The 24,777-nt window shown below is 43.7% G+C and overlaps 1 protein-coding gene across 2 annotated transcripts in view; it reads left to right on the forward strand.

Annotated features, from left to right (window-relative positions):
* The window catches only part of ZCCHC7 (zinc finger CCHC-type containing 7), a 123,409-nt gene that overhangs the window by 69,520 nt on the left and 29,112 nt on the right, over positions 1 to 24,777 (forward strand). For both annotated transcript variants that reach the window (XM_064437907.1, XM_064437908.1), the window contains exons 5-7: positions 13,926 to 13,969; positions 15,171 to 15,296; positions 16,868 to 17,038. In XM_064437907.1, the coding sequence (XP_064293977.1) occupies positions 13,926 to 13,969; positions 15,171 to 15,296; positions 16,868 to 17,038 (341 nt within the window). The remainder of the gene's footprint in view (positions 1 to 13,925; positions 13,970 to 15,170; positions 15,297 to 16,867; positions 17,039 to 24,777) is intronic.

A 24,777-nucleotide genomic window follows, 5' to 3' on the forward strand; every position in this document is an offset into this window, starting at 1 on the left:
GCTGCGTCATTGAGCTATTGATCTCATATGAACACAAGATACTAAAGCAAATATACAAATAATGCATTTCAGATATACTGTCTTCACATTTTCTTGAAAATTAATAGATTATTTTCAAACTGGTACAGTAGATGCAGAATATATATCTGAATTCGGTTGTATTGGATCTTCTGAATCACTGTCTTACAGTAAAAGGGGGGACAAACTCCAGCATCCTGGCATTTGTTTATTGTAAATATGTCAAGGCCTCGAAGTAAAATTATTACCAGAGGTCATAACTGCCATCCAGAAGTGATAATGTTTTAGCAGTTTCCTGCCTCTGGTCTTGCCTTCATTTTAGGAGGTTGGTATATGGGAAGAATGTTGTAGGTCTGGTTTTTAAGTGGTGATACAAATATGGATTATTTTTTCTAAACCACATGCACTCAACATCAAAGCCAAACCTTGTGGCCATTCACAGCCGTCAGAACTAGACGCGTGTGTGAAATGGCTTTAGTGCCAGCTCACGTAGTCATTGTGTGTCGGCCTGTGCCGCACACTTGTGCCGGTGCCTTTCTGTTAGTGGTGTGCTGAAATGCAGTGCCTCACCAAGGCAGGCAGTGCTGGCTGCAGTCCCTGCTCTGGCCAGTTGCTCCAGCAAAAACACCTTCTGCAGCCAGTTTCTTTTAGGCTCAGGTGAAGACATCTGGGGCTTGATCCACTACCAAACCACCAGCGCTGGCAGCAAACCCCTCTGTCCTACCGCGGTGTCTGAGAAGCCCACACCAAATGAAACCTGCCCAGTGTGGATGTTATTCCACTGCGAAGACGTGACCAGAAGACAGGACTGCTGTGTGTCGATGGAGAGCCTCTGCAAATGCCAGGGTGGCCGCTGGCCAGTGCCCTGCGCGTGCTGGTTGATGGCCAGCCAAATTCGGGGCGTAGATGCGCGTCACCTTTTGCCTTCTCCCCTAAAGTCTAGTTGGTCGTTTCTCAAGTTGTGTGTTTTGTGCTGCCATCTCAGTTCATGAGCATCTCTTTAATGTTTGCCCGGTGTTTCCATTTCCCTGCTCCTCAAGACTATGAGAACTTAGACTGATCTTCGCGAGATCTGTGGTGGCTTCGCCTCCCAGTGCAAAGTCTGTGCCCCGGTGAAGGATTCAGAGCATCCGACGTGGCATTTTATTGCTTTTCTTGTCTCCTTCCTCTGTGCTTACAGCCTACTGCAAGGCAGTGGGAGTAAGAGAGAGTGTCTGTATTATTTGTTTTTAAAGGAGAGATGAGCTACCACACTGCTCAGGAAATTTGGTTGGTTGCACATTTTAAATGAGGCATTGATAATTTTTTTCAGCGATAGGACTCATTTTTTCTGAGTGTTGCTAGGTAGAAGCAGAATCCGCTCTGCAACCAGCCCTTTAATCGATTCAGGCGTCCCTTGCTCTTGTCCAGACGAAGGGGGAAAACCTGAATCAAAGATTTCAGAAATTATTGCCCTGACTTGCAATATGGAAAGTATATTCAGTAAGTTTGCGCAGTAGAATCATAACTACTGCATTGACCAGGGTAAGGGATTTTCACCTGAGGTATGTTGGCTAAACTGATTAGATTTTTTAGTCTTTATCAGAAAAGAATGACTTAAATCACAACTTCAAGTATGTTTCAGCTTTCTCTGATTAATACAAACATTTCAGTCCCGCACATGAAGTTACTGAGCTGCATTAAATAACTGCATATTTGAAAGAATACTAGTGTTTAAAAATCAACATTGAAACAAAGAAACAAAAAGCTTTAATCAAACAAAACACTATAAATAAAATTTTTTAAAATTATAAGTGTTAAGTGCATAACAGGTTCCTACAGGAACAGTAAAAAGTTGAAAGTTGCAGTACTTTAATTTCAGGTAGCAAGAGTTTGTGTACAGTACAGCTTCCAGTTATATTAATGTCAGGAAAAAGTGCATTAAATACCTTAAAGTGCTATTGTAAAATAATTGTATGCATCTTAACTACTCAGTACTTCTGTTGTCTGATTAATTTTCAGCAAAGGCTTGTTAAACTCTCAGAATTTAAATGCTTAAAATCAAATGTAGACTCGTGAGCTCTACTTGTCCCCATGTAACTATTTTATATCTTGAGTGCATCAACACAGGCTGTGGAAGTGCTTGAGCAGCATCCACCAGAGTTAATATGGTGCTTAACCATTCGGGCACTTCTTCCCTGATCTCATGTTTATTCACCCTCAGTTATACATCCAAATGGACAACTTGCATTTTTTTCCCCCCAATTATTTTTTCATAGAACAGGACACTTGAATTCGAGTACAGATTGGTTGAGGTACAGTTATTAGGGCAGTAACCACATCCAGCGCAAACTATATTTATGCTTAATTTCTAAGTAGAAAGTAGAGCACAGGATACATTATCTATGCCTAAAAGCACGATGGTTCTACTTTAATGCTTGTTGATCATTGAAACTTGGTTAGCAGTGCATTCAGAGCGTAAGTATTGCTATTGTCTGATTGCAGTTCAGTGAAACAGGGCTGACTTTTCCTCTGACTTCTACACATCCACACTGTTACCAGTGATGCGTAAGTTCAGCATCAGATGCCTTCATTTTTGGTGTCACTGTTTCGGAGTAAATCCCAGTAAAATGCTTTAACCGGTCCTCGGGATCTTAAACAAATTCGGCGTCTACCTTTCAGAATCCAGTGATCCTGGGTTATTCCAACAGGCAACTTCTTACCTCCCTGGCTGGAGAATGCTGAGCAGCCCTCCAGTTTGTACTGGGCAGCTGCTGAGTGTGTGAGGGGTTAAGTGCATCGCCTAGATAACAGTCTGGCAACAGGAGCTGGGCTGGCCGGTGCCGGCAGCTCTCTGAAGCCTTGCCAGAACTGTGGCCAAGGGGCTGTTGCCCAGAAAAGAATTTGTTCAGTGCATCCTTTGCACTACGGGACTTGAGGGTGCTGATGACATCATTTCCAACATGCTTCCCTTGCATGCTGTGTGGTGGTGCTTTGGGAAGGGGTGCAGTTATCAAGGACCTCAGGTGTTTGAAAAGCTCATCTTACTGGAGAACGTCTGGAAGAAAGTTGTCATTCAATACAATAGCACAATTAAGACACGCATTGGTTTTGGTAAAAGTGAGAAGGTTTTTCCTATTGCTGTGGAAAGAAACCAAAACCACAGAGACAAATACTCAAAGTGTAAACAACTACCTCTGTAGTATTTTATGAGGTGCTTTTGCCCCAGGTGTTCAAGTGTCAATTGCGGTTATGCTGCATCCTCCTCCGGAGTCAAAAGACTCCAGCTTTTCTGCTGAAAGAATGAAAGACAGCACGTGTACTAAATATACATGATCTTTTAAAGGTGGGACCTGAGGATCTGGAAAAAGCCCGGTGTGAGGACTTCCAATTTCTTGATTCATCGCAGGCTTTTGTAGAGAAAATTGGCTCACCCTCTTTCTTTGGCTGCTAGTAAAAGCCATGGTGTCGTGCAGGGGTCTCCAAACGTTTTTGAATACACACTCCTATAGAAAGTAAAAAAGGATAACAAAAAGATTAAGTAAACATTATTTTAAAAATATTTTTTATTTATTAATTGTGCAAAAAATATTTTCTTCCTGTGCTGCAGTGGAGCATTGTCCAAACCCCGAGGGGTGCCTGCACCCGCTGTCGAAACCGCTGCGACAGCGTGTGCGGGAAACAGAGATGCAGGCAGGGGTCTCAAATTTTTTTTTTCCCCTTGTACCACTGAAATATTTTTAACTCAGCAAAAATTGAATTCTCATTGAGAATTGTTATCTGCTGATTATGAATAGAGACCACGTTTCATTTCTCCCTCTCTCACTTTTCTTTGGAAAGAGGAGGAACGAGAGTGACATCTTTTCTGCTGTGGTCCTTGTTGCAAGGACTAAACTGTTCTAGCCGGTGAGAATTAGTAGCTCTTTAGGAAGGACACTTCATTTTTCATCATCTGACAATTTTGCCTCTTAGTATGGAAATTATGTGTTTCTGGAAGACTCTGTATTTTCTGTTCCAAGCAGAAGACTGATGTTGAGACGTAGTCCATCCTAGTTGTTTTCTGTTCCCAAGAAAAGGATGTCTTTGTCGTGCTGAACAAAATACACCAAAAAATAAGGACTGAAAAGGAAAAGGACACTGTGTTCTTTTGACTTCTTTGCTGCATTTCCATCTCTGCCCCTCAGAGTCCAATGATTCCCGGGGACCCCACAGCAGGTTAGTGCTGTTTGGTGCTTTGATGTTTGAAGCGTCTGCAGAGCTGCTTGGTGGGTTGAGAGCATCTTTGCCAGGACAAACTACAATCTTCCATGACCGTGTCTCTCAGAAGAGCCACTGCACCATCTTGGAGGACACTTATGAACCATGAAGAAGGTGCTGAGAAGATCTTTCAGCCTCTTCCTGCTGTGAGAGGTGTTTGTGGGTGCGTGCCTTCAGATACGGACCAAAGAATCTGCCTTTGTGGCAGCAAGGTTGTAAAAGCTCAGGAAGACCAAAATTAGAGCAGAGTGTTAACACTGGCATTTTCTTCTCATAATATAACTACGTGCTGTCAGGCATCCTCTGCTGCATCAGCGCTTGTTACCGCTTACTGTTAAGAGTGCTGTGTTACTGGGTCACTTCTCATGTCTCATTTTCCCGGCAAGTGCGAGTTTGAAGAACATTTAACGTGGAGGGGCACTGGAGTGCCCAGCGTGCTGTTTGTATTCCTCGTGCCTGGCAAATGGGGAGGTTTCCTCAGGTACGCCTTCTGATTTATGGGAAATCCATGGAGTGATGTTAGTTCCTGTTCCTGAATTGTAGAAGTATTCCTTTCAGTATGAATATTTTCCAAGAGCTCCTACATGTGTTTCCTATTCCATCTTTGCTATAATCCTCAGGAAGATCAAAAGAGGAACTAGGGATATATCCAACAGGATTTCACCCGTTCCAGGTCCCCATATTAGCTTTAGCTCAAACCTCAGTTCTGCCGTCAGAGTAACACAAACTCCTGCATCTCGGTTTTGATCAGGCTTTTGGGGACTCCTGTCATCTGGAGGTAATGACAGGGTAAACGCCTCTCTTGCATTCTGTTCTAGTGTCATTTTAGGTGGCTCTTGACACATTTGAGCTCCGTGCTAACTTTGAAACCTGTAAACCTTGTTGGTAGCATTGTGCCTCAGTACAAGGGTGTTCACATTTCCAGCTGTATCTTTACAAGTGTGGAGGGCTTTCCTCCTTCATATCTGTGAAGCTGCCACATGATGTGTAATATTTCAAAACCTTGAAAAGCTGTAGCCATGGTCTAAGTCCGGTTGTGTTAACAATTTATAAATTGCTGCTCTTAAGAGCAGCAGGAGTGCCAAATCAGAATCAAGCCACGATGTCTAGTTGTTATATTTTGTTCTCTGAAGATAGGTTAGACACTGCAGCATTCATTTGAATGCTCCCAGGAAAAGAATGTGAAAGCACGGAGAACTGCCACCTTCAGAGCTGATCCAGCATGACCACCCTGGGTCTGCCTCATCCTGGACCCCCCGTGGTGGTTCCTCCTGTGTTCCAAGATCTGTTTTCTTCCACATCACGTGTGGGAGTCTGGTCAGACCTTGAAGGGGGGAGGGAATTGTCAGAACTGGGATGGTTTAGCTTGCTTTTGCCCAGTGGGCCAGGTTATCAGCATGAAAGAAAGTTGAACTGAAGCTCTAGCCCATACCCAAAGACTGGTGGTTAGCCTGTGTTGAAATGTGAGGGGTTTTCTTTAATGGGTTAAAGATTTTTTGAATTTCAGAGCAAAATTAGAGGCAACTAAGAGCCCCAATTAAGTTTTACAGGTTGCAGCTATTCATCTACATCAGTGTTCTTCAAACTGAGGAATTTAGTTCCGTGTTTCACCCTAATGGCAGCAACAAAAGAGCCATGCTGTTTTCATAGGGTACAGCTGACGGTTAATGGTTTTAGGTTTGTGATTCAGCTGAAGCGTTAATGAATGATTTCCAAGGAGCTTTAAATCCAGATACTGCTCCACTGTGGGGAGAAGCATAATATTGTTGGCACTTCTCTTACACAGCTTCTAGGCACAGCGACTTTGCCAGATCAGACACCAGAAGCCTCAGTAGAATAAGGCTCCATGGACTTTGTTCCTTCTATGTATCTCCTTCATTCTGTATTGGTGGAAAAAGATGCACTATGTTGCCAAAGTAGACTCCCAATATGCAACTGTAGATTTTCTATTAAATTATACCAGAGAAGTGAAGCCACGGTACTCTTCAGGCTCCGGTCTTAGCCATAAATTGAGTACCATTTTGGCTGACTATGTAAAGGAATCTGTACAAATCATCAAAACAAAGTGTATCTATTTGTTAGGCTTCTGAATCTAATTGTTAATATTGATAACTACAATAGATACCACTTTTCAAGGGCTGATTAAGAGGTGCAGATTCTGCGTGGTTGTACAGCTGCCAGAGCCTCCGTCTTCCCTTATGACGTTCTTCAATGAAGTGTTGTATCGCCACTGACAAACTCAGCTGCACTATAACGATGACCTAAATACAGAAATAGTCTTGGTGATGTTGAAGTTGGTACCACAGGATCAATTCTTGGCATCCTATTGACCCCATAAGAAATTTCAGAATATGACTTCCACTAGAGCTAAACCCACACAGACCTTCCAGTCTTCCATGCCAGGACCTTGGCCATACTGCCCAAGCTCTGCCGGCGGTCAGTCCTGCGCGGGCTGGTGGCGGGGGAGGCTTACAGCAGCTTTCAGTCTGATACTGGAGTGAATACTACAGGCGTGTTGTCAGATGAATGACACTAGAAAATGAAAATTGTTATTCCTATTTTGAAATTATAATTTTATCTCAAAACAGGTTTTTTAATTAATAACCTGGAACAGTCTGAGGCCTTTTTTGGCAGTAATCTATCCTGAAACTTCCCTTTATTTTGTGACTGTATTTTTGATTTTATCTCTGTATGCATTTTTTCACATCTAATTCTGAGTTAGCGTTTATTATTTTTCTCTACACCAAGAATTGCTGGAATCTGAAAGGTATTTAAGACAACTTAATCAAATAGCTAAAAAGGCTTTCTCTTCAAAGTAATCTATTATTCCTTTTTCAGTCATATAGGAAATAGTCAAAAAGTGAATTCTTGATGCACCCAATGAGAACAATAGGTTTGTGTTCAGTCTTTCCTTCTCTAAATTAGAAATCACAGTATAGACAATGGAATTTCTAAATCATATATTATACCTTATTCTCTGGTGGGAATAAAATGTTCATGTTTGCCTCCTTTTCTCTGTTTAACTTTGACTGCTGTGAACACTAGGAAGAATAACCCTGCAGCTTTTCTTTCTTTATTTTCTTTTTTTAAAATCTATTCATTTTATACTTTTCAGACAGATTTTTCCCCGGGGTGAAACAAAGGTTAACTGAAATTTCCTCTGTTGTGTACCTGAACGAATCAGCAGTTTGAGAAGGAAATCCCATTGATGGGCAGAGAGAGTGACAGGCTCTATTTAAAGAATTCCCCCGACTGTGTGGTAGACCAACCATGCCATGAATTTAACTGTTCCTGTGGTCCCCATACTTGTACCCACCAAAAAGAGAGAAAAACCTACTTTGTTCTGCAAATGTTGCGCTAAGCTTTGAAAATCATGAGCCACTGAGTTTTGTGAATTAACTTTACTAGCAGTGGTCAAGACTAAAGGAAGCAGTGTTTATAGCATGAGAGAGAAAACAGAAAATTATGCGCACTTGCATAGTAGAAAAGACACTCGATGTATTTGTGTTTTAACGTGCGTCTGTGTACTTTAGCAGTTTGATAGTATACGTATTCCTCAAGAATATGGTTTACAGACGTATGTTATCTTTTGCTTTATTCACTGCACGTTTTTATTCCTACTTAGCGGATGGAACATCTTATACACAGCCGCAGGAATATATGGAGTTGAGGTAGATGCGAAAGGGCATGCACTTGGAAGACGGTGCAGGCTTTGTTGTTAGAGAAGTTGTGTAGCAGTTCTGCTGCGCAGAAGAGAGGTACGTGGCCGAAATGCCGTACCAGATGCCTGACGATTGATAAAAAGGGGCAGTATTTGCTAACATCCGGGTGATTTTTGTATTTGTTAATATCTGCTTTAAATAGCAAAAGTGCGCATCTCTGCTTGGTTAAATGCTCTTAATTCGCATGTATTAAACTTCATGACCTGTGAGTCTTCCTGAGAACTGCAGCTCTGGCCCTGCAGCGGGCCCCAGCCGAACATGCTGCCTGGGGATTATAAGTACCATGTCGTAGCCCCCAGCCGTCAGACTTTTCTTCTCTGGCAGTGACGGTTAAGTCTTCTCCCATGGGTAATGGCTGCTTAAGTTTGCTTAAACTTACTTTAATAGGTCTCGGTTTTGGTTTGGGGTTTTTGTTTTTGTTTTCACTTATGCGGGACTGTTCAGAGGTGTATTTTTTTTTTCTTTTTAAACTCTGATATGCTTTTGGCCAACGCTGCCTTTGCTTCAGTCGACTTCTTACATTTTAATTCATTTTAAAATGGGTTGAGTTTTGTTGCTTGTTCACTGACGTCTTTCCGATACTGTGATGCTTTTCAAAAGCATCATGATGGATCAGATAACAGTTGCTAAAAATAAAGTATTGCAGGTATTTTCTCACTGACAAAAAAAAATGTGCATATTACTGAGCATATATATTTATATGTATATTAGATACCAGAGGGAGGGGCAGGAGGATCTTTCCTTGCCATGAGAAAATGTCTCAAATTGAACTTCTGTCAATGATTACATCGACTCATTTCTCTGTGGGAGTTTATGGATCTCTCTTAAAGTTGTGTTAAAGAGATATTGACAGGTAATCCATTTTAACAGCAGGTGTCTTGTTTTCAAGCAAATCACCTTTTCCTCACCAAAGCAAAGTTGAGAAATCCTGAGAAGTGTCTAAGAAAAATACTGCAGTCGATCCCATTCCTTCTGCGCAGGGGTTAGTTCAGGTAACTGGGTGATGCAGAGGGGGCTTCACCCGCTGTGGCTGCTGTGCGTCTCCTGGCCCTGGGGTACCCTGCAGGGCGCTGGGAGAAAGCTGGGACTGCAGGAAGCCAGGAGTCCGAGATGTGGGCCCGTGACTGGTCTCTCAGGACAGTGCTCTGAGATCCCCTGGCTGCACAAGGGGCCGTGCGGACCTGCGGTGCCCCCCCCCAAACAGCGATGATTCGGAGCCCGCGCACCTGAGCTGCGCTGTGCCTGGATGCAGCTTCACTAGGCACGTCGGGCAGCATCAGCGGGACTAGCTCCTGCCTCAGTTACCCTTCAGTGGCTGTAGAGCAGGCATCATTTGCTTCAAAAACTTCTGGTGGCGTACGTGTGAGTGTGTGTGCATACACCCCTCATATATACCTATGGGTACCTGGAACACACCTTGCTTCAAGAGAAGGTTGGGTAGTGCATCCTAGTGCGTAGAAACCTGAAATCCTGTGCTCTGCACAATCTGGTGTAGAGAGGCATCTCGATTTCTGCTCTGGGACGCTGCATCGTTGTTATCCCTTCATACTTCTGTTCCTTGTTTTTTGAAAGAACACAAAAACCGTGAAGCTCGTTATGGCAAATTACGTTACAATGTGACTTGAATCACTTTGCTTTAAACGTAAACAGGAATTTTCAGATATACGTGAAATGTCAGAATGTGAAATTATTACAGATCTAGATCATTGGTAGGGGTTTAAGGCTTATCATTTAAAAATGTTGTTCGTTACTCCAGTAGCAGCTAGAAGCTGTGTCCTGACGTGCTAAATACTGTTCAGAGATATGTCTGAAACAGTCCTTACCACAGAGGTCTTACAGTAGAATGTAATTAGGGTTCTCTATTCTGTAATGTGCTATATTAATTAGCAGTCAAAATCCAATTTTTAAAGCCCAGCTTTGAAACGTATTTGCCCTTCAGGCCACATATCGTACCGTCACAGCTTGAAGCAGCCTGTCTCTATGAATTGATCGTAAAATAAACTAAATAAAATACATATCTGCATGTATATTCCAATTAGAAGGAGGGGGAGGGGGGGACCACTTGCCTTCCCCTTTTAGAAAATTCGGTGTTTTATTTCCAAAGCTGAATGTCCAGGCCCTACGGTAAAATGAGGTAACAAAATAAACTGCTTGCAGGCTGAACTTGCGCAGGGACCAGGGACCCGTTTTCTCCCCGTGCCGATGAGTGAAGTAAAAGTGTGACTTTCGGTGGGGTCAAAATCTGTGCCCTGCCTTGCTGGGGCAGGCTGCTCAGCCGCTGGGATCACCAGTGGTACGGCAGATAAGGAAATCTTCTGAACAGTTTATTGTTTGTTCTCAGTCAGATTTTTGTTCCTCCAGGCAATTTCAGGTTTTGACTGCTGGCTGTCGTTCTCCCGCCGCCCCTCTTCTCCCTTTCTGGAATGAAAGAGGGAAGGCTTGAATGCACATGGAACAGTGGTCCTAAATCTGGCTTCATCATGAGCACTGCTCGGCAATTTACATTCGCATGCTGGTGGAGGGGTACATGTGAATCTCAATGGTCTGTTAAAATTTTTCTTTAAATAAAAGCAAAGCTGTTGCTTACCATTCGTCCTATTGTACAGGGATGCAGGAGAGCCAAAGTGTAATAGTTTATAAAAGAAGAACCTTGCACAGAGCTTCCATTTTCATCTAAACGGTATTTTGCATCCTGTCTGTCTTTTTTTTCTGGCGTCTTCTTTCCCTTCTCTTCTTCCCTGTTCTGCGATTTGACAAAATCATTTTTTCAAAGTATAAATACAAGAAGTTTATGTGGCAAGGTTGGTTGTATTTTTTTAGTTGAAGTCTAGAAACTAATCTTAGAAAGGAGATTGCTTTTAACAAATGAAGATGAGAAAGAATAAAAGCACAAATTTGTTGAAGGTGTTCTGGGAGGATTTTATTAATACACTGTGAAAACCCATAGGATGTTTCAAGTCATGTAAGTTTTGTGTGTGCAACTTCTCCACAGAAACGGGAAAGTCTTGACAGAGGTTATTGGAATAGTTTTTGAACTGCTGCTTTCTTAAGGGTAAAGTACTCATAGCCCCATTTCTTAAGGCATAAATCCACCCTGTGTGTGTGCGTGTCTGTCTGAAAAAGGGATAAAACACTTCAGTGTTGTACTGGCTCGGCCTTGGAAAACATCAGGGGGCAGGTTTCGTTGCACCAGTCTCTGCTAACTATGGAAACTTTCGGTAATTAGCATACACATTTTATGTCTGTGCTTTGACCAAAATCACCTCTCAGTCCCCGGAGGGGGTCTGAGGCTGCTGGTTGGGCTTGTGGGGTGGGGGAGCAGCATCGTCCTTGGCCATCCGAGGTGGTGAGGGGCACCAGCTGCCACCCGCCCCAGGGCTGCGAGCTGAGCCACCACCGTGTCCTCGGGGGAAGAGCCTCTCCACGTGTGCGGCCCCAGACCTGTCTCCTGCGCGGCTCTGAGCGTCCAGGAGTGAAAGCAGATGATGGGTGCTAAGGCCAGGGAGAGCGGGTGTGAAGGAGCCTTCGGCCCGCTGATGGGATCGCTGCTGGAGGACGAGCGAAGGGCAGCGCGGCTGGTGGGAGGTGGAGCGGCCAGAAAGGCAGCGCAGAGGAACCCACAGCCACCCAGAGACTGGAAGTGCCTGTTGCACAAGTCAATGCATCCAAATAAGCAAGCGAAATCAGGGAGCGGGGACGTATTTGTCAGCTCGAGCAGTCGCTGTCATTTATTTCACAATCTAGTCATAGGCAAAATACTGTGGTCAACGAGAAAAATTGTTGCAGCTTTTTCTATGTCTCTAAACCAAAATTTCAGGTTGGTTGAAGAAGCATAACTCTTCCTGCATATTTCAGTCTGAAGAATTTATTGTAAGCAAAAACAGAGCCTTATGCATTCTGTTGTGAATTAGACGTAACTTCTAGGCCACGAAGCGGGTTTAATAAAGAGAGATTTTGTTGAAATATTTCATTCAGCAGTAAAGCTTTTGTATTTACTTCGGGTTTGAGCAGTTTTAGTTTCTAGCGTTAGGAATATTTGAATCATTGTGTCATGGTTTTCCCCTGCGAAGCAGGGGATTTTGACAGTGAAGCAGAGAAACTTAGTCGGTTCGTCCTCAGGAAGGACGTGCCTAATGATTAACAGCAGTTAATTCACCGGTAATTCTGATCTGTAGCCTGTCAACCATTCCGCATGTGCATTTCTGTGAAACGCGGCCCTCGGCCGATTGCCAGGGCAGAGTTTTGAATTACAAATATATTTTTCTTTATGAATGAATTTCCCTAACAGGCTTCCAAGTGATAAATAATGCACTCAAACACGCCAGTGCGTTTCTTTACGTTCAGCGACGAGCACCACAAGGCCTAACTTTCCCTTGGGCATAGGCGCGACTCGCCTCCGCTGGGGAGAGCTGCCACGATGCTGTCCCGTGACGGTCTCCAGGGGTGCGGCCGAGGTACTGCCTCTCCTTCTGGTGGCCGCTCCCTACCCTGGGTGATGTGCGAGTGAAGGACCCGTTGGATACCTGTGCCTGAGCCCCGGCTGTGCCGGCCGCTCTGCGGACGTGGGCTAGGTCGGGCACATCGCTCAAATCGCTTCACAGGCAGACCAGTTAATTCGTTACTGCTGTCTCCGTGGCGGTCGTCAGCGTTGTCGGCATTAGTGAGTGTTGCAAATAGAAATATTTCAAATTGATGTTCTGATCAGAGCAGACAGGATTAACCCCAACTTTTGGATGAATAACAGCAGCAAGAAGGTATACCCACTGTACATCTGAGTGGCGTACCTTGCGTCCAGATATCACATTACACATTTCATCTGAAGCGGCTGACTTTTTCAGTAAATGAAGTGTTAGACATGACATTATAGATGGTACAATTTTAATTTCTAGTCATCTGCCTTTTATTGGAAATGAACGGTACAATCAAAATCAGTTGGGTGCGTTTTTACTGGTTTTTTTACTGTATGTAAATCTTGATGTTGTGATTTGTGTTAATGACACATGTAGATGCTTCAGATTTGGATTGTGGGAGCAGGGTGTGACACTTTGCCTTAAAAATTCTGCAAACTTGCAGGAATAATTTACGCACAAGTTGTAATGGTTTCTGTAAAAGTATAGGTAAGGCGAACACCTCCATTGACATGAATCCTCCCTTAACAATGAAAAAGAAGCTGTGGTGGTACAGCTGTCTTTGCACAGTGAGAGAAGTAAACAGCGTTGACATGCAGAATTTTTAAACAGCTGTAACTGTGTCCCTATTCTTTAGCTTATTGCCTTTAATTTCCTTTTTGATTCTGTCTTTACTTCAGCCAGTCCAAAGGCTGTGAGTGAGAAGGTTATGGTGTGGCAGCTGATAATTTAGTGTGTCGTCCTGATTTATTGCACATTACCAAACCCTGTTCTGAAATAGAGTTACTAGCTTACAGTCTTAGTTCCCGTGGTTATGCATAAAGTCATTTTGGCATGTAGCAGTCAGAAAGCGGTGCTGAAGACAGATTTGGCGAATTTGCAAGGAGGAAAAGTGTATTTTATGCTGTGTGTTAACTTCTTGTTCCATGTGCTCCCACTCTGTCACCCTCTGGACTTGAGCTGGGCATCCCCATGAATGCAGGAAGAGATAATTCAAATGGCTGGAATCAGAAGTTATTGAGTCCCTGCTTCTGAAGAAATTAAATCCTTGCCTGAATTTATCCCATGGGGGGCAGGATAAGATGGTGGTGTCAAATAAAGTCCACGCAGTAGCTGGACATGTGCTGATTTTAAGGTCAATCAGGTTTGGTGCCAAGCAGGCTGATAGCTTTCCTTCACTGAAGATAAAACTAGTTTCTCTGCTTTGATACATTCAAAGTCTGTTATCAGTTTCAATAAATGCAGTAATCATAATGTTGCATATAATACAGAAATATATTAATGCACATTAAATATAATTAATTTTATTTCTGTTTTTCAGGAGAAGTTGGTGTGGACTGGTCCATCTCTAATAAAGACTTAGAGGTAACACAGACAACCAGATTGATCCATAATCCTTTATGTTTATTAACAAGCAGAGTAAGATAAATGGGATTGAAAAATCCATCTGTAGTTTTTGTGTGGACTCCTTACCGATGTCGTCCCAAGGGCAGGCAAAGCCTGAGCTCTCCCGCAGTAGGAGGATGTTCACTTGGGGCAGGCACACGAGCAGAGCAGGAAGAGGATGCCGGGAATCAGAGCTTCTCCACAGACTGCAAGGAGGAACTCAGCTCTTCCTCCCCAGTCTCTTCAGAGACTGGTAACAGTTTTGTGGCCTCTAAGCCACGTCCCCCCGGGCGGCACTACGAGCCGTCCGTGTTTGGTTAGCCTTCCTGCGCTCCCAGAGGTGGGGCCCCGCTCAGGAGTTGGTACCATTCGGCTGTAACCCGGACTACTCGTGCAAGGTGCCGTAGCACCCAGGAAGAGTAAGCTTCAGCTGTAAGGTCCAGCTCCTTCGGGTTTCCCTTTCCAAGGTTCAGTAAAGCTTACGTAATCAGGTGACATTAACAAACTCTTTCCCTTAAGAGAAATGGTGGTTTTTTACCTCTCCCGTTCACTTGTCCAAAGTTCTATTTCAGTTTTTAACCATTGTGATGTTTACTAAGCAGTGAAGGTTGAAGACAGGATTTTCAATCCCGTCTGCCTATGCGGAAAGTATGTGTGAGGTCACTGGGAGAGTTCTTCCCAGGTTCTTTTTTTCCTTCTTTTTCCTTCTTTTTCCTTTTTAACTCTTTCTTTACAATTGAAAATTGCAGATTTGGTCTAGACTTGTATAGCATTGTACTTTGTCCAAGAAGTTTCCCTTAATGTGTGCAATGGAACATGTAACTTGTGTTTACAATTAATGTTAGTTATATTTGTATTCTGGGAAAAATTCCAGTTTATCATGAAATGGCATAGTGAGTAAGTGTGTCTTGGCTAACCAAGGGAAACTGCGTTTGTAACTGCCATTTTAAACAGCAAAAAAGAAGGGCCCAACATGGGAGTTTGAACACAACAATACTTCTAGACAGTGCACGTTTCTCTGTAACAGAATTAGCCAGTTCAAACCTGGATGTGTACTTGTAAAAAGTTAGATTTCTGACTGAACACTACCAGCAGTGACCTTCACAAATTTCCAGTTCTAACAAACTCTAACCTGCAGAACCTGAAATGGTAAAACCATTTTTCTCTTCTTGTCTCCCAGGCACAGATCTCCAACTATGCAAGTGTGAGGCATACCAGTATGCGGTACTACAGAACTGATAAAAATGTTACCTGTAGAAATTGCGGTAGACCAGGTCATTTGTCCAAGAACTGCCCTATTCCAAAGGTAAATGCGACACTTTAATTACTTGTAGATGCAGCTATTCTTTAATACTCTTTTGTGCTCGCCATTAAAAGAATTGCTTCAGTGGTTTATTATTTCATGGAGAGGTTGCTCCGGGTTGAGGGATAGCTTGTACAAGATCAGTTTACTATATAAAATTAGCTGTCTGGTTTGTGGAGGCCATTGCTTTTATTGTTTCTATAAAGGGAAAAAAGTCTGTTGGTATAAACTGAGCAAAACGAGAGTCAAGTACAATATAGAAACTTTTTTCATATTGTGAAACTGGTTTTAAGATGTAAAATGTTTTTCAAATATATTTTCAATAAGGAGGACAAAAGGAATCCAAAAATCACCCTTCGTTAATGAGTGAAAGTAGATATCTATGTAATGAACTATGATTGGAATAGTGTTTAAAATTATAGGCAAGAGGAAATTGGAAAAACTTTAAGCAGCTGAGATAGATGCCAATTTTTCAGAAAGTTTGTCCAGGGGTTAGGGTTTAAAAATCAGTCACTATACTGTCAAGAAGTGGGGGCAGTTGCATGGGAGTTTGGATTTGCCGGTTGCCACAACAATGTCTGCAGAAAGCTCGGACCCTGAGGTTACCCACCGCGTGTAGCCACGTGGTTGTGATGGGCTGACCCCGGCTGGCAGCTAAGCCCCCACCCAGCCGCTCACTTAAGCAGCCCTTTGGGGGAAGGGGGGGAAAGTTGGAAGGGCAAAGGCAAGAAAAACTCATGGCTCGAGATAAAGACAGTATAGTAAGTGATGAAAAACCCCAGTGATGCACAAGCAACCACTCACTGCAGCAGACCGAGGCCCACGCCGTTCCCGAGCAGCGCCTACTTTGGAAGACTTCCACCCCCCGGTTCTGTGGCTGGGCATGACGCTGTTTGGCAGAGATACCCCTTTGGTCTGCTGGGGTCCGCCTCGGCGCCCACCAGCCCCTCGCCTACACCGAGGCTGCTCGCTGCGGGTCAGGCTGGGAAAAAGAGAAAGCCTTAAGCGATAGCTGAACGTTGGCGTGTTATCGAAAACACAGCCCCGTAAGGCTGCTATGAAGAAAATTAACCCTGTCCCAGCCAGAGTGCAGTGGTCTATGGCACAGACCACATTTGCAAACCAGGCCGGTATGTTGTGTTGCATACTGTACGTCATGTTCCTGTGATGCAGTTCTGCTTTTCAGCTTTTAAGAAATTTAATTAAAAAAACAGTGTTCATACAGACTGCCCAACGCTTCTGCTCTGAGGGAAATATACTCTCCAGTTCAATTATTATTTTTGCTGTATTCATGGAGTAAATAACCTGGGCACTAGGCATTTAACAAGTGCTTCTGATGCATGGTCCAAATCAAGAAAGTACAGGGAGTCTGCAGAGCTACAACTTCTAGTTTTACTCTATTCATAGTCTTCCTTCACGTTGATTCCTTGATGCAACAACGTCTCTGCAATTCCTAGTAAGTAGACATTTATCTGGGGTGGTTTCTTCTTCATTTCCTTGTTTGATTTTTTTTCTTTCCTTTAGTCTTTTGAAACATTATCACTTAGCATAATTCTTTCTTTATTTCTCCATAGAAAGTCCCCCCTTGTTGCCTGTGCGCAGAAAGGGGTCATCTACAGAACAGCTGCCCAGCACGTTTTTGTTTGAACTGCTGTTTGCCTGGCCACTACTTCAGGGAATGCCTTGAGAGAGCCTATTGGAATAAGCACTGCAGTCGCTGCGATATGAAGGGACATTATGCTGATGTGAGTATAGCCCATGGCAAAGAGCTCATTCCTTATTGGGTTTGTATCTGTCAGAAATTGAATTTACAGTCTTTCTGTATTTTCTTTCATTTTATATAGTGTGTATTTGTATAAGCATATGAAAATATTGTAGTTAGCCGTTACCTAAGTGTGTCACAATTTTCATGAAGAATGGTTCAAAGAAAACAAACTGGAGCATTTTAAACACTCAGTGTGTAGCTTATTTTTGTCCAGTTTAGCAGGGTGGTGAAAAATGTCCTCATTTCTCTTGAAAGAAGGGTGTAGGCAGGTTGAAATTAGGAGAAGTGGTATGCTGCAAGCATGCCAGCAAGAGGTAAAGAATAACTCTGATGCTCCAAGGGTCCCAGATCCGTGTTTTTTTCACTATGATTACATATTCATCAATGAAAGTATTATTAGAAGTTTAAACTAATGTCTAAATGGGTTTGGGGGGCATTTAGAACTGTGCTGTATTTTACATTGAGGAGGTACTTTGCGAACAAAGTGGAAACAGTACACTTTATTTCTTGTGCAAGAATAGGTGAATAAAAATTTTATCTGACATTAGCTTATAAGGAAGCGAGGCTGCAATTGTATTCACATGTCTTAGCTTAGTTTCTGCCTGCTTTTCAGTAGAGTCCCCTAGCATTTATGAACATGCAAGAAGAAAGATAATGATGGAATTGTCTCTCTACCTCCATATCACTATGGACAGGCCCACCACGTAAATACTGTAAGAGAACTTGTGAAGTAGTGGAACAGTTGCAAAATTGTGACTCTCCTGTTGAGAGGAAAATATTGATAGCAACATTTAATGTCTGGAACCTACTGATGTTTTCTCTTAATCCCATGAGAGCCACACTGATGTTATCCATCTTCATTACTGTCACTCAAAACCCAACTTTTCTGCTGAGGCCAGCGTAGCTCACGCAGGATGGGTAGGCACTCTGGCCCGGTTGCCAGTCAACTAGTTCATATTATGTTACGTTGCCTTTATGTCACAAGCACCAGAGGGGAAAAAAGTACTTAGTGCAAATAGTAATCTCCGTACCAGACCTAAGAAAACAGCATTTCAGGGGTGTCAGCGAGCTTGCACCCGTATCCGCAGTACAAGTGGTTCTCTCAGGTGGGAATATGGAGGGCCTCCTTTCGTCTCATTAAAAGATTGGATGTTCAGTTTATTCCCCACCAGGTGCTGGCTGCATGCTTCAGGTTGAGCAGCAAAAAGGGAGATGGGTTTCCATTTATTTTATAGGGAGATGCAGGCCTCATAAAACACATGAATTCTGTTATTTTATTTTACTGAGTGTTCAAATTTGTCTTGCATAAATGAATGAATTACTTTGGCAAGAAAACAGGTATGGAAATATTAAAAATGTTCGAGCACTGTATGTTTTCTAAAAACGTGTATCATTTAAACAGTACTGGTATGGAAACACACTCTTCAGGGCATGATCTCTTTTTTAAAAGAAGAAAAAAAAAATTTCTTCAATTCTTCTGAATGCATTTTGAAACTAGTAGAAACTGTTTTGCTCTTGCCAGTCCGCCCAAAGCTGTTGTCACTGCGACTGAAAGTACATCTAAGAAAGATGGAGAGAGACTTTTCACGAGGGCCTGTAGTGACAGGGCAAGGGGCAACGGTTTTAAACTAAAAGCAGGTAGATTTAGATCAAGTATAAAGAAGAAATGTTCTACAATAAGGACGGTGAGACACTGGCAGTTGCCCAGAGAAGCTGTGGGTGCCCCATCCCTGGAAGTGTTCCAGGGCAGGCTGGACGGGGCTCTGAGCAACCTGGTCTAGTGGGAGATGTCCCTGCCCACGGCAGGGGGTTGAAAGCAAATGATCTTGAGAGGTCCCTTCCAGCCCCGGCTGTTTTGTGATTTTATGACGCTGCACACTAGGTTAGGTCAGTTCGGTATTAATTGCCAGGAGTCCTGCCTGTGAGTAATGTAACGTCATGCACCACCGCTGCATTCGCTGCAAGAAATCAGAAGATTTTGGACATGAGCATTTAAAATTACTGCAAGCGACATGTAGGCTAAGTAAGAGCTTATATCAATTTTTCAAAATATATATTTATATATTAATAGAAGTGAGTTTTGTAACAGCTCAGAGAATTCACAACTTCTGTTTCATCTTTTAAGAATGACGTACCTCAAAGCTAGACACCACTGGTTTTTAAACTTTCACTTCCTGGATGAATAATTTGATGTCAGGTTTCAGTGAAGGATGAACTCTTTTGGCAAGAATGTTCCACCTCTGAAGGAGGCTTTGTACAAAAGCATTGTTAAATTTTTTTAAGAAAGTGTTGAATTCTATAGCAGTTGTAAGTTTTGTAGAAGAATAAGAGATTGGCAAAAAAAAGCAAAATTTTCAAGGTTAATAACTATATCATTAAAGATCTCTGGGATTATGACCTGGCAGAAGTATATTGCAACAATGTTATTGCTGTGTGAGAATAAGTGATAGTGGAAAACTACACTTGGAAAGGACTTGTACTCATGTGCTTTTGTTCTGTGTACAAAGCCCTTCCCAGACAGTCTTTAAATGTATGTACTTCTCATACAGACACATAGATAGTGCTGCACGGGATTTTAAAAATATAAACTAGATTAAGGAAATGACTTTGCAGTAGGTCATTTAATTCAGTTTAGTAGCAGGTTCAGGTATGGCTGTAATATTAAGATTTGTCCTCATATTTCATAAATACAGGGTAGAGGACTTGCCGTGTTCTTCCTTTAACTTTTCTGTGGCTTTTCAGTGGCAGCCGTGCTTATGCTTTGAGAACTGAAGAGAGAGACAGAAGTGGTTTGAAGCCCTTTGAGTTTGACATGATCTACTAAAATAAAACACATATGAAAATTAAAGTGTGAATGTAGATATTTTTATCCTTTTTTAACCTTGTATGATCTTACGGTTTTACATGTCCCAGAAATTCAGTCCTGTACGTAGCAATTAACATGTTATGCAATTCTTTTTCTCAACTTAAAAGCAACTTAAACTCAAAAAGGTGAAGATAAAAGGCAAACTGTGATAACAGCAGCATAAATTCCTACTTCATTTTGTATCTAAAGATGTGGCTTAAATGTTTGTTATCCAAATATACCCGTTCGATTCCCCTGAAAGCTATGGGTTTTTGACATTCAGAAGGATTTGAATCTCTCTCTAAATGTCTCCTCCCTGCCTCTACTTCTTCTGTTTGGTCAAAGAATGGCAGAGATGCTGAAAGGCCTTCTCCTCCCTTTCACTGAACACAGAAGTTTATCTGAGTGACTCTTCTACCTGGTGAAGCTTATGTTCCGTAATCTCTGTCATTATATTCAGTCCCGTACTGCAGAATCGTGGCATAACTGAGCTTCGGTGGGAGGTGTGACCCTGCAGCTTAGCAGTCAGACATGAGAGACTCCTTTTCACGTCCTTTCTGAGTGTCATTTCCAGGCGAGGGGAGGAGGACTCTGCGTTGGACTATTTGTGCGTCCAGCCCGCTGCTGCTGAAGATGGCCTGGTGCCGCCCCAAGCGTGAGGCGTCAGGGAAGCAAATCTGAGAGTTTGGTACAGGCTCACCATAGACAATGGTATTTGGGATGTGTAAATGAGGCCCAGCCCCTTTGGGAGTTTACTATGTCTTTTGGTATTTGAACGTTAGAAATTTAAATTTGGTCTTCCTCTTCTAGCTGTACTTTTGCTGATAGCTAACATGTACACAGCGCCATTAATTTAAAGAACATGAGTGGCGTCTTTCTGCACCCCCTTTCTGGTAAGCACTTAGACAGAACTGCGATCTTAAGTATCATTTCTTTGTCTGTCTTGCCACCTTTTCTGTTTTACATGTTTTCTGAAGCCAGTTCTCATAAAGTAATTTTCTTTTCTGTAAAGAATGTGAGTCCTCTGTCATCCCAAGTTTTAAATCCTACCTAAGTCGCGTAGATGATCAGAAACATCACAGCATGTACTTTTTCTGTTCATTTAAGTCCACCTTAAATCAGAAATGTTTATCTTTGAAACCTTCAGGCAGTTCTCTTGCGCTTCTGCATGGCAGGCATGAGGCCACCTGCCCAGCGAATGCCAGACTGTAAGGGCAGGGTCTCCTCTGCCCCATCCCTGGAAAGAAAGGTGGCATGGCAGAACTGCAGAGCGCAAAAGGAAGGTTGTGCGGCTACGCAGCAGGGTCAGAGAGGTTATGAAAAGCAAGAAGGTAAAACCTTTGAAAACCTGACATCTGTATGCAAATGAAGAAAACAGAGAGGATCGTAAACTCTGGCAGATTAAATGCAAAAGTGCAGAACTGAGGATAAAAAATTGTTCAGGGGCACTTTGCAAAGGAATCAAACCCAGCAGTAAATCTTCCTTCTCATGAAAGCAATAAGCCTGTGGGGCCACCAGATGATGGACACAGGAAAGGAACGCTCATCCAAGATAAGGCCATTGCTAACAACCTAAAAATATTTTTTTGGCATCTAGCGTTCATAGTGGAAGAAACTGGGGACGTTCCCACACTGAAATCTTACTTCGTGGGGGGAGTCATCAGAGAATCTCTCTGAAATTGAAGAGGATGTTAGGGTTACTGCTAACCTATGAATACTAACTGGTTACCAGAATGGGATAATGATTACCCAAAAGCTGTAGAGGAGCTGGAAGGTGAAATAGCCAGATTAGTGATGGTGGCGTCCAGCCTTTTGCTTTGTGTCTGGCTGGAAACTGAGTGGCAAATCAGTTAGTTCTTAAAACAGGTCCCAGGGAGAGCTGGGCAACCGGGCCTGCCAGCCTGATGTGTACACCAAGCAAATTACCAGAAACTGCGACAGCAGCGCCATGTTGGAATGGATCTATAAATATGATATGAGTGGGAGGATTCAAGATGGCTTTTGTAAAGAAAATCCTACTTCTCAGAAATCTCTGGGGTCCTTCAAAGGAGAAGGTTGACAGGCATGTGTGTAAACATGATCCAGTTGACATAGTCTACAATTTCCAAAAGGCGTTTGACAAAGTTCCTGACCAAAAGCTTTTAAGGAAACTAAACAGGCATGGAATAAGAGGATAAAGGTAGGATATGCTAGTGTGACATGGAAAAGGGTGAACAATAGGGCGACAAGATTTGCTGGGAAGACTGAATTATTTAGAGTGTCAGTGCTGTGAGCCAACTGTGAAGAACTGCCCAAGGACTGTAAGCAACAGAGGGAGAGCAAAATAAAATGGTGGAGGAACTTGAGTGGCAATAAACATAAACTAAAGTGTCTGGGGAAAAATAATCCCATCTTTGCGTATGGAATAATGGGCTCTGAGTTTACCATTACCATTCGGGACTCTAATTTTAGAGCTGTGAGACATAATCCCCCAAAAAATCAGTTTAGTGTTCAAAAGCTGTGAAGAAAAGCTAGTGGAATGTCAGAAGTCACCAGGAAAGCAATGGACACTAGGTGCAACTTTGGTGCCTCTCTTCTGCATCCTTCAGCACAGATACAGCCAGCCTGGAAGAGAGACGACAGAGGGGAAGATCTGTAAAGAGCTTCAAAGTCATCCATGACAGGAGACAGTGGTTAAGGATCAATTGTTCCTCATTTCTTCCAGTACAAGTATTAGGGGACGTCTGAGGAAGGCATTGGGAGCTGGGCTGAGAAGAGACAGGAGGTGCCTCTGTGCAGTAGGTAGCAGACCTGAGAGACTCGTTACCAAGTGACGCGGTAGGTGCAGAAAGTCTGCTCTGGTTCCAGAGGAGGCAGGAGCAGCTCATGGGGGAGAAGTCCATGGAAGGGTATTGAACACGCACAAGCTTCATCCAGCTTGCAAAGCCATTGAGCTTAAAACAGTTGAGTGCGGAAGAGTGTGAGGGAAAGGATGCATGCTTGCCCTGATTTTAAGCTCCATGCGGCACCAGCTTATGGCCACAGTTAGAGGCCGTGGGCAAGTGGAGGTCCAACACAGGGTAGATGTTATTGTTTTCAGGCTATGTAAAGCCTAATAACAGGTCCATATGTCTGTGTCTCTGCTAATTACTTTCTGTAAAGAATTACAGGTCCTCCATGGGGCATTTCATCGAAAACCTGAATGTGTTTCACCAAGCCCAGGTACTGCAGTTGATCGGTATGAGTCTGCCGGTTTGGATGCTCTCCTAGGAGCTGGAGGCAGACCACAGGTTTTGCTCTGAGCCTGGGGCTGAATGAGTCCAACATTCCCCAGCCTTCTCCAAAATACTCTGAAGAATCTACTGCAGCCTTCATAGAGCAGATCTTAATACAGAGTTGGGAAAAAAACCTGATACATTCCCTAATTTTTTTGAGTTGTTATCAAACACTTTGGGCATTCCAAGAAAGTTTTGTCTTTTGAGAAAGTTCACTTGCTTTTACTGTGACACAAAGGATGCAGAACAAGCTCCTGTGTGCAGCCTGTTTTGGAGTGACCCCCCACAGTCACGCGTTTGTCCAGAAGTGAACATGAGGCAGCTCAAGGTACTTCGGCTAGTTTGATTTGAAAATGTTCAAAGTTATTTAAAACATTTTCAGTGTAATAGATTTATTATCTGTTAGGACAGTCACTTTCCCTGAGACAGCCCTGAGTCATCTTAGGTGAGATGCATTGGAAGCAGCTCAACCTCACGTGCTTTCCTCGGGAAGGAGGAGTGTGTAGCAGTTGTTGAAAAGCGCAGCTCTGAGCATCTGCTGCTCCCCCAGGAAAGAGCACATCGGTCTCGTGCAACGTGGTGTGCACGTATAGATGTGTATCTATATATATCTGTGGGTGCATATATATACTTATGCTTACATATGTATAAGCTGAAAACCCCATGCTGTGAACGCCCTGTGTTTTGCAGGTTCGGTGGCAGTTAGGTGGGTGTCATGAGGCTTGTGGTCTACAGTCTCACCTGCCAGCTGCAAGGGTGGGAAAAGAACTTCATAAGCGGGGTGGTGTGGCAGGGAGGAGGGAAACATGGCAGGCAGGACAGCGCATCCTTGATCCTTAGAGAAAAATAGTGTGTGGGTGCTCGGTGAGCTGCCTGAGCTCGTCCAGGACCTGGCAGCCAGCACTGCCAGGGTCCCCGCTGCTCTTCAGCTGTGTTGCGCCTGCTGGCCTCGTTCGTGTCTGCACACCCCAAACACTCTGCAAGCAACGCTTCTTCCCAGGAACAGGCTGGGTACCTCAGCTGGCATCTTCTCTATATGCCTTGACACCTTTTCTGGCCACGTAAACCACCACTAGCCTCTCCTCTCCCAGAGATTTCCTTCTGCCTTTGTCTTCTTCGGAGCCCGTGACGATGCTTGCCACCAGGATGTGGCTGCCTTTACGGGCCGGGCTGTGGCTGGGGACGCAGGAGCAAGTCCGGGGGGCTGCGCCGGTGGCCTCGCAGCCATGGGAGCCCGTTCCCACCAGCAGCGCTGCCAGCCTTCGCCTGGGCAGAAAGCAAGGGGTGTGCCGTGCCTTTCGTCCCTCGCTCCCCAGCGGTGTCCCCCGTTTTCACACCTGCAGTGAGGCAATGTCCACCTAACGGTAAGCGTAAGAAAATGTTACCAGGAGCCTGGCTGACGCCGGCGGTCGACCAGCTCGGCCCGCACCGCGCCGGCACCGGCAGCAGCGGCCGTCTGCGCTGGCGGCGCGGGGAGAGGTCTCGACATCTGCTTGTGCAGGAGCGTTTTTGAAGGGAAGCATTGTGTGTTTGCCGCGGCAGTTCCCATGCGGAGGTGATGAAAAGTGTGTGTTTTGGCAAATCTTTTGTTTTATTGTGGTGGCTTGCGGCGGGGCAGCT

This window comes from Phalacrocorax carbo, chromosome Z (genome assembly GCF_963921805.1).
Source record: "Phalacrocorax carbo chromosome Z, bPhaCar2.1, whole genome shotgun sequence".
Classification (NCBI taxonomy): Eukaryota; Metazoa; Chordata; class Aves; order Suliformes; family Phalacrocoracidae; genus Phalacrocorax; species Phalacrocorax carbo.